General features: G+C 38.4%; 2 protein-coding genes across 2 annotated transcripts in view; both read right to left on the reverse strand.

Moving 5' to 3' along the window:
- Positions 1–1,543: 1,543 nt before the first annotated feature.
- LOC139720588 (UDP-GalNAc:beta-1,3-N-acetylgalactosaminyltransferase 1-like) lies at positions 1,544–3,239 on the reverse strand. The gene has a single exon (XM_071631940.1). The coding sequence runs from the start codon at positions 3,194–3,196 to the stop codon at positions 1,562–1,564; it is 1,635 nt and encodes a 544-aa protein (XP_071488041.1). The 5' UTR covers positions 3,197–3,239; the 3' UTR covers positions 1,544–1,561.
- Positions 3,240–8,038: 4,799 nt separating this feature from the next.
- The window catches only part of LOC139720590 (glutathione S-transferase 1-like), an 8,673-nt gene continuing 6,400 nt past the window's right edge, over positions 8,039–10,311 (reverse strand). The window contains exons 3-5 of the mRNA XM_071631941.1: positions 9,688–9,803; positions 8,965–9,069; positions 8,039–8,232 (exon numbers count right to left, since the gene is read on the reverse strand). Coding sequence (XP_071488042.1) covers positions 8,059–8,232; positions 8,965–9,069; positions 9,688–9,803 — 395 coding nt within the window. The 3' untranslated portion in view covers positions 8,039–8,058. The remainder of the gene's footprint in view (positions 8,233–8,964; positions 9,070–9,687; positions 9,804–10,311) is intronic.

Below are 10,311 nucleotides of genomic sequence, written 5' to 3' on the forward strand. Positions count from 1 at the left end.
GGGTTTTTTTATAAGTGTGGAGTCTTTTGATTGATACTTTTTAAAACCATGTTGATCGGGATTCAGTAAATCAATTCATTTTCATCAAAAATCATGATGAAAGTGAGAGCAAAATGGTTGGGTGCCGCTGCAATATGCCACATGACGATTTATCCAATTAAGTGCAAACTCATTTCGTCATGACTACAATGTAACCTTATTTTTCAGTTGGTAGTGTCCAGGATGTCAATTTCTTCAGTTGGTGTGAAGAAAAGGCGATTCATCTCATGGATTTCTCAGAACTTTCTAGAACTCTTTGTCACTCGGATAATATGCTTTTGCGGCATGAGTAATACCGTACCAACAAAATCAAGATACACATAGTCGCGATATGATATTTCGCTATTATCTTTAGGATAAGACAATGCGTGGGCAATATAACAATTAAGAACTTTCCTGTTCAATCAGTAAATTACGTCTATGTAGAGCAACCTTATTTTCAGATCAGTTGCAGTAAGAACGTTCCTTTACTTTCTCCAAAAATAATTGAGGACATCTCGTATATGGCTGACATTCATCAATTAGGATTTGCAAACATTTTCTTGTGATACAGCCTATACGAGAAACTTGCGAATACTTATATTTGTTTGTTTCTGAAAAATCTAAATTTCTTTACCAATCGAGACCAGGATTGCGTATAGGCAATGTTTAAACAACTTGTTCATCTCACTCTCTCTCTCTATATTATATATATATATATATATATATATATATATATATATGCATATCTCCCTCTCTTCATCGCTACATAATGTTATAAAGAACTTCTACTCTATTACTATTGCTTCCAGTTATTCTTATATACGTGGCCACTTAAGTCTCATTGTAAATACTGTTATCTCAGGTTCAGTCAGATATTCTTGGTGTTTCACTACTCTTACACCATTATCCATACTATCATACCGATACCAATAAACTATTACTGTAGTTACTACTATAGTTAACTGTATTACTATTACTATGCTAAAATATTATCAGACTTGCGATATTTTCTCAGTGCAAATCAAAACAAAGGAAAATATTATATATATATATATACATATATATATACATACATATAAAACAAACAGCAGAATCCGCGTCTTAATTGAATTCAACTGTGTATCTATAACAACTTACTCGCCCATAGTCACATGAGAAAACTTCAAATTGACAAGCAGAAGTACACAAGTCATTACCAATAAAATTCAGACATTGAGCCTTTTTGTGAATCGTAATCTGAATAATCACTGCATTTCCGTTGGTCATACTTTCTTTCAATATTTTTCCTTTTCCCCCTGCATATAATGAATAGAAATGATACATTTTAGGGACTGCTCATAGTCTTGTATTTCCCTTTGTTTGTTTGTTTGTTTGTTTTTTTTGTCTTTTCTTAATGGAAAATTCCTCTCCGAGTTATCTGCTCAACGGCCATCTTTACCCAAATCATTTGTGATTGTGATATCAAAAAAAAAAAAAAATCAACCAATGTGATACAAACGCAATAGTTCACTTTCCTACGTGTGCTGATGTTGTCCTATTATCACGGCAAATAGGCACTATTAAGTATTTTTTCTTTCGTACATTTGTCCTTTTCCTCAAACTTTGGCCATCTCCCGGTTTCAATGACCCTCCATACCTGTTCTATTTCCTCGGTAAAAAGATCCCAAGTGATGTAGCCTCTTTGTAGCGCTAAGATTGTAACATTTGACTTGATTAAAGGACCGGATTTGTACATGCAGTCGGTGAAATGAAACGACGTTTTACCCTGGACTGTCACGCCGAGTTTGTCCAGCAGTATGCCGACGAAAACGTCCTCCCAAGGAAAGAGGGGAACCTCAGTTGACACCCTGTAGAGGCGGACCGCAAGATCCATGGAGAGAATATAACCATGTCCTTGAGGGTACGGCGGATACATGCTGCCAGGAAATAAATGCTTTGGCGTGTACCATTTATTTTTAACATTCCTAATCGGAGCTTCGCTGGTTCGGCGACCGACGACGTAGTCGCTGCGACTTTTCTCGTCAACCAGCGAAAGGTCTCGTGCCAGTGTGTAGACGTTGACGACGACGTCGTCATCGGTTTTCATGAGGAACTGTCCGTGCGAACAAAACCTGGCTGCCCATTTGAAACCCATAATGGTTTTGATGGAGAGATTATGATACGAATCCACGAAATCCTCCTGCAGAATGTCGTTGAATCGCCTAGCCTCGTTTTCAACCATGCGCTGTGCTGTCTTGTCGCTTGAAACGCCCAGCATAAATAGTGTCCTCGCCGGGAGATTGTGAGCGTTTGTTCCGTTGATCCAAGTTCGCCTGATTGCCATACGACGCATGCTATGTTGTGGTGCAGTAGCGACAAGGATCAGGAGTGTAATATTTGCTCTGTCCCCATCTTCAGTGAAACACGTTTTTGAGGGATTTATCAAGTATTTGTAGTCGTGGAGGTCCATTCGTGGTTCCCACTGCACTTCACGGAGCCAACCACCAGTCTCATTTATTTTCACCTGTGGAATTTTCTTATCCTGAATGGATTTGTTTATTTTCAGGTATACCTGTTGCTTATTTTCTATTTGACGTGTTCCGTTATCACCACCACTTTTGAATGTTCCGTTTACTACACCTTTTTCTTCTGTAAGAAAGTATGGACCATGTTGTTTGTCTCCTTTATTCTCGTTTAACTTTGCTGACTGCTGGTCCTTTGCTGCAGCCTCTTTCTTCTCAGTAGGATCGCTTCCGTGTCCTTTGCTCTTATACGTCGTGTTAGCGTTGTGTACAGACTTGCCGTCAGATGCCTTCATTGATGTCTCTGTACTATTCTTTCTTGTACCCTTCTCCAATGTGTCTGTACTATTCCTTGTTGTAACTTTGTGGAAATTTACCGGCATAGTCAACTTTATCTTGTTACCGTCTTTGATCTCTTTTGAATGATAAAAGTTAGCTGGTCCATGCGAGACGGTGACAGGAACACGGCCCGCCATGTGCTCAGCATCAGAATTACCACCGACGGCCGTACGATTTGTGAGCGAAGCGGAGAAACGGTCAAAGATACCATGTCTGCCTCTGTTCCAAGGGTGACCAGCGTGGACATCTCGTTTGTTGTCGAGACCAGACGCTAGAGCTCTCATGTTTGGGTCGTACTGCGCGACGAGGTATTCCACGACGGCGCGGCCTACCATGAACACGGCGATGGTAGCGAGAGCGAGTCGTATTTTTCTTCTCCTTGAGAGATGCATTGTCGCAAGTGAAGCAGAGTCCAACGCGTCGTCTGCTCAGCTGTGGGCGTTTGAGCCTCTGCAGTGTTTGCGCAGCGAGAGGCACCTAACTTTCTGCCTTTTTTTCGCTCAAGCATTTTATCGATCACATTGCAAATGAATCAACTCCAGATGTTGATCAATTTTTGGGTCAAATTTAGCAGGATAATAAATCAGTGCACTGTACAGATGTACATAATGGCATCATTCTTTAATGTAGGCTTGAAAATGCGCGTGAAATCAAAGATACTGTGATTTTCCATACGTGTATGTGGAAACATAATCTTTATGTATAACTGAGTGTAATGTGTACCTAACCATTTTAATCATCTTGCTAATTTCCAAATACAGATAACATCTGTCATGGCTTCTTTGTATTATAGGTATGCAATTGAAAAAAAGAGTAAAATAAAAGTGAGAATAACATAGATATTCGAAAGACTTTGAGGATTGATACTTCGAAATAAAATGATTTCCGATTGAAAAGGAAAACATTCTCAGAGAAATTCGATTTGAGATTGATGAAATTCCCTCAACACGGTATGACATTCATCTCTCTTTGCCGGTAAGGAACATCTCAGCCAGGCCATTTTTGTACATTTGTCTCTTCCTTAAGTGTTAATTGCTTGATTGCAGATATTGCACTCAAGAGGATGTCTATATTTCTCTTCGATTTTCAATTCATTCTCATGAAAAGCTTCATTTCAAAAACAAATATATTTTTTGCATCTATGCATAAAAGCAGCACTTTAAAGGAGACCTCTGGATGATTTTCAGATTTTTACATTTGAACAACTAGGGCCTATAAATTAGTTGTACTGAGGACAGAGTTTCAGAATGTATGATAATTGGGATGAAGAATAAGAATATTTTCGAAATTTATAACAAATTGCAATGAACAAGGGTGATGACATGGCAGGGTCACAATAAGAATGCATGAGTTGGGGTTCAAGGAAGCAGAACAAAAGAAAAAGGCATACATAAAATCTACAAAGGTGAACTCGCAAGCAAGCGGTATTGCAATGGAATTACACTGCTTTATTTCTGAAATATGTGAGCCTCCTATGTCATCGTCCTTGTTCAGTGTAATTTGTTTAAGGTTTTTCAAAGTATTGTTTCTCTGCTCAATGACCATAATAAATTCTACAAATCTATACATTGAGTTGTTGATTTATGTACTCCATGATGTGAAATTATGAAAATCGTCTGGAATTCCCCTTTAATCTAAGAAAGTGAGTGATAATAACGAAAATGTCAGTCGGAAAAGGTGCCAAGGATTTCGATACCATGGTGGAGAATGATGACTTTGGATATGATTCGACATTCCCAGCTCCTTCCAAGATCTGTTAGAATAGTTTGAGATAACGGCACACTTTTTTTCGAGGTACACAAAGGCATTTGTGTAATTATGTACAGAGCAATGTCCATTCCAACAGCTGCGTCAGCGTTCAGGACTGATGTCGTCATGCGCTCGTTTCTGAATTTTCAATTTTAAAGGGAAGGTAAAACCAAAGAGCAATGTGGATTGAGTGAAAGCAGCAACATTAGTAGAACACATCAGTGAAAGTTTGAAGAAAATCGGACAATCGATGCAAAAGTTATGAATTTTTGAAGTTTTGGTGTTGGAACCGCTGGATGAGGAGACTACTAGAGGTTATGACATATGAGTGGACAACAATACCAAGAAAATATAAAGAAAATTCTACAAAAATCACTTGTTCATGAAAATTACAAAATTCCATCAACTTGATATTGACATTATGTTAAGGGTAGCAATTATTCCCCTGCTTTCTGAAAGCGGTTGGTCCATTGCTCTTTCATAATTCTAGAAAAGTGAATTTTTGTTTCACTCAATCTACATTGCTCTTGGGGTTTATCTTCCCTTTAAGATATCTTCTTTTTACCGTGTAACCCCTGCAGGAAAGAGCACAACGTCAACACAGTGTGTTCATGGAGTGACTACACAATCGACTACATGAACACAGAGTGATCACAGTGTGGTCACATCTTTGCTATTCCTTTGTGACTACTCTCACTTTATATTTCATCATAGGTTGTCACATCTATAGTTTTCGCACAATGAAAAGGTATACAATGTGTTCACACTATGTTCACATAGTTCCATAGTAGGGTCCCCCAGGGTGATCCGGACTTTCACACAGTGGGATAAATGTACTCTTGTGACGACGTGTGAAATTGCAACTCTGATGTCCCGGAAGAACATTGCACAGCGAGGTCATTCGGACTGATTGTGGCAGTTTGTTGTCGTCCTTTGTGGGTTTGCTTCCATCTCGTCATATTTCGAAAAATCGGGCAGTTTTGGCGACATCGCGATCAACGCCGATCGCAGATGAGCATTCAAAGGACGTTGTCCAGCAGACAATTAATGTACAAGGGGAGTTGCTAACCGAAGGTGAAGCATGCAGATATTGGGTAACCATAGCAGAAGTGAAGTTAAGATAATCGCGTTGAGTAGTCTCATTCAATGTCAGCGCATCTCAAGCAATCTAAACAAGTTGTATATTTCTCTGTCTTAGGATGTTTCATGGAAATATTGTATGTCCACTACAAGGAACAAATTAAGTCCAGCAATAATCATGCAAATAGTAATTTGACACACCACAAGGACAAACGTACGCCCACTTATGAGAATATATATATATATATATATATATATATATATACATATATATCATAGGTTTCTACTCTGAGTCTACGAAGATATTAGTTCACAACAATAGTAATGAAGGAAACCCCGTGAAAGACGTTGCTTTGACGAATTTTCGCTGTTAAGACCTATGGGCGAAAATTCGTTAAAACGACGTCCTTCGTGGAGTTTCCTTCATTATTACTGTTGTGCAGACAATGCTTATGGCAAGTGCATGAACAAAGGAAGTGTAAGAGAATGTACCTGCAGCTAGATGCTGTTCCTATAATGGGCAATCAGTTAAGATCGAAATCATGTCTTATAACGAGGTATAAAAGGGCTCAAACAAACAACCAACAATCATTTTAACATAATCTTTCTGATTTAATGCTTCCATTTTTATTGACTTCCCTATGATACGTGCAAATGTGATTCTGTACACGTATCAGTATTGTAGGCAAATCACTATCGTAGACAAATCGGTTTGTTACCGCTGCTGTTGACATGAAGTCAGCGTCTTTGAACGCAAACATATCATGTCATCGTATTTTAATTTTGACCAAGAGGCAACTTTCTCGATACAACACAATCCTCCTTTCTTGTCTCTGTCATGATTATGATCAACGCAAGCATTCCCATCATGCATCAGACGGAATACGCACTACAAAACTTTCTGCGTGCAGTGTCTTAGAGTATACTAGACTTACATGCAAAAAGATATTCCTCCCCTTACTAACTTCCTTTGAGTGCTGAAAGATGTCCATTTAAGTCACATTCATAACGAACATGTGAGTACGTATACATCAATGAATGTCTAAGACACAAGACAGTATTGTATGTTTGATTATATAATGTATGAACACGAATGTCGTGATTTCTAGTCATTGTTCTTTCATTATGCATGTCGTCTCTTAGATGGCACGTAAATTCTCAGACACGTTAGAACGAGATCTCTACTTTCTGCTCATTAAACACTGGTGAAAAAGTTTGAGCTACAAATCGACAAACAAAAAAAGAAATAAAAAAAAACACGACAATTATGAAAAAGAGGTCATCTGGCGATAATGAAATTTTAAAGGTGTTTTGTAGACGTTGCGGACATGGTGTACAGAGAGATGCCGAAGTTGTTTCTATGGCCACCTATATTTTGAATTGATTCACAATGGTGCTTCGCTCCTGGTGCCTGAATAATGAAATTTGCAGCCTCTTCACCATACTCCCCATATCCCTTTTTATCGTACGAACCTACACAGTAGAAACAATTAGACATCAAGTGCTATTTCAACTGAGGAGTTTTACATGCAGAGTGTACCACAAGTCGAGCATGATTGTCAATCACTCGAGCCCTGTTACAAGGCTTTATACCTGTAGGTATCAAGACGTTAGTATGGTAAAAAAAAAAGGTCATACTTCAAAAGTATGAAATAAAGACCTTCAGCAGAGGGCGCCATCATCGGTATATATATATATATATATATATATATATATATATATATACTATATATATATATATATATATATATATATACTATATATATATATATATATATATATATATGTATATATATATTAATCATTTATCATCATAGCCTTTAAAGGAGAACCCCAGATGATTTTTACACTTTGCATTTGAACATCTATAAATTGGTCATACTCGTACAGAGTTTCAATGTTTATTGTGATTGGGATAGGGAATAAGGAGGTTTTCAAAATTTATAACAAATAACAACGGGCGAGTATGATGCCGTGGCAGTTTCACCATTGAAATGCAGGACTGGGTGCTCAAGGAAGCAAAACAAAAGAAGAAAGCATGCTTAATTTATACAGTGGGGAACTTGTAATTGCAAGTGGTATTGTAATAGGATTACATAGCTACAATACTGGAATATGTGAGCCTCCTATATCATGCATCTTCTTTACTCAGTATACACATACTTTCTTTTTAATTAAAAAAAAAAATAAGAGTATTGGGTTATCTGCACGGGGATGACAATAAATTCCACAAATTTATACATGATATTATTGATTTTTGTACCTCATGATATGAAATTATGTAATTCATTTCGACTGCCCCCTCAAAAGTCTACGACAATCCATGCTTCCCTCCCCTCTGCGTTGTTGTGTGTTTTTTTCTTGCTTCTCAGTACATGGTGTACGGGCGAGATTTTAGATACGGTGAGAGTGTGGAATCATCCATGATGGACTTGCAGTACTTCAGCAGCACCGGATAGGAGTCAAGGTATCCCTTGGCAACCAGAACGCTGTCCAGAAAGAAGTCCAGTATATTGAAGACCACACAGTCCGCGACTGTTATCTGTTTTTGTGTATGTTGTGTCAGTGCGTGCGTGTGCGAGCGGACGTATGTGGGGTGTGTGTGAGTGTGTGGGTGTGTGTGTGTGTGTGTGCATGAATATGTTGGTTTGTGATGAGTAATGTGAGAATGATAGAGAAAGAGAGAGAGGGAGAGCGGAAAATGCATTTAGGCAACAAATTAGAGCAAATACCATGTGAAAGAGTTGTTAATCGTTTAAGGGCATTTAGTACAGCTCTAGGTCATGCACACAAAATTGTCAATTCCCTCTTCGGCAGAATTGTTCGTTCAAAAATGAACGAGCAATAACGTCATTCTTCTTTGATGCTGACGTACAAAAGGAAATTCGTATCTATATTATAACAATAACAGCTACACTTTTCGTTCATTTACGTGATGGAACTATATACAATAGAAAATCTTGCAGATGTTCATACTTTTTTAGGAAATTCATCGCGCACCTTGAACATTAAAGTAAGAGTTAAAATCGAGAAAAGTAGCATTTCGACTATTTTTCAAATAGCCTGGATGGACGTTTATAGTGATAGTACACTGTATGGTACTTTCCTTCAAAAGGGTAAATTTTGGATCACGCAAGAATCTAATCTAATCACATCAATGTAATCGATGTGTACTCAGTAATTAAAAGGAAGAGAAATTATGAAATTTTTGATTTGATTTCCCCCCGCCCTCTGCCCTTCGTATATGAGCAAAGTATCTGCAAGACACGCTTACCCGATTTCCGATGAGATAGATCCCGTCCGACTTCTGAATATAGTCCGAGAGGAACTCGAAGAACTTTTTCAGGTTTGTGTCTCTGGACTTGATAAGGGCTGCTTGCTTCAATCACACGAGATAGGAAAATAAATCGTTTTGGTTGCCAATAGTGTAAGTGCAACTTGTACTTGTGTTCGTCAAATTTCTTTTTGTAAGTGTACATGACACAAAATTTGTATGCGCCTACAACCACGACAAAACACATAGCAGTTATGATATAATAAACTCGTGCAACAAAATATTTGAAACTAAGGGGTAAAAGTCAACATACATTGTACACGGTAGTTTTCCAATGTTCATACTCTAATATCAAACAAGTTGCACATTATGTGAAATGATAGGAATGATTCGACATTGTTCGATGATATCTCAACTTATCCTAAGAATCCGTCAGTTTATATCACGTCTTTCTTTCAGTATTCCTGTTAATCAAAATGATATTTATAGCAACCTCAGTCATTGCTACATTGGTTCCCCTGAAGGGGAGGATAAGCGATCATTTCTAAATAAGATTGAAAAATCCATTCATGAGATCACAGCCTTCTCTAAGAAGACAAAACTACACACACACACACACACACACACACACACACACACACACTCACACACACACACACTCACACGCACACGCACAAGCAAACAACAAGTAAACAAAAGAGAGCTCAGAAGAAAATCTCTCACTCTCTTTTCTGCGTCTTCCTCGTCAAACAAGGGCGCTATTTCGTTCTCGATGTCAGTCGCTATCTCACAGAGGACATCGATGTCCCTGTCTTCCTCGGCGTTGTTGCCATAGTAACCTGATCCCATGAAGACACAAGAGTGAAACATATTACATTAAAAATCAATCAATAAGATTGTGCAGGGGCGGATCCAGGAATTCCGTAAAAAAAGGGGGGGGGGGCAAATCAGTTTATTCACCCCTCAGCTGACTAGCAAAACAAAACAAAAAAGCCTTCTTCAATTTTCCCTGTTTTTAATTACTCTGACAAAACACACACACACACACACACACACACACACACATAAAACAAAATTAAGGGGGGCGGGGCGCTCGGTGGATCCGCCACTGCTGTCGTGAGAGACCAATCTAATATTAGATTGAGAGAGAAAAAAACGACTTCTAAATCTGTTTAGCCATTTCTACACTTGTGTTTCTTAACCCCGTACTTTCTCTGACCCAGGACTATCGTTAGTCCCGTACCATTTTTTTTCAGCTTTTTACACTCGCCAATTAGTCCCGTACTAAGCTCTTGTCCGGGGCTAAGGAGAAAATTGACCTTTTTACACTCGTATTTCTTAGTCCGG

The sequence above is a fragment of the Diadema antillarum genome, unplaced genomic scaffold, assembly GCF_040938485.1.
Source record: "Diadema antillarum isolate AM-2024a unplaced genomic scaffold, OU_Dant_1.0 scf00000129, whole genome shotgun sequence".
NCBI lineage: Eukaryota > Metazoa > Echinodermata > Echinoidea > Diadematoida > Diadematidae > Diadema > Diadema antillarum.

Bases quoted from the DNA above. Each gene is read 5' to 3' on its own strand.
- LOC139720588 (XM_071631940.1), bottom strand. From the start codon at position 3,196: ATGGTAGGCCGCGCCGTCGTGGAATACCTCGTCGCGCAGTACGACCCA.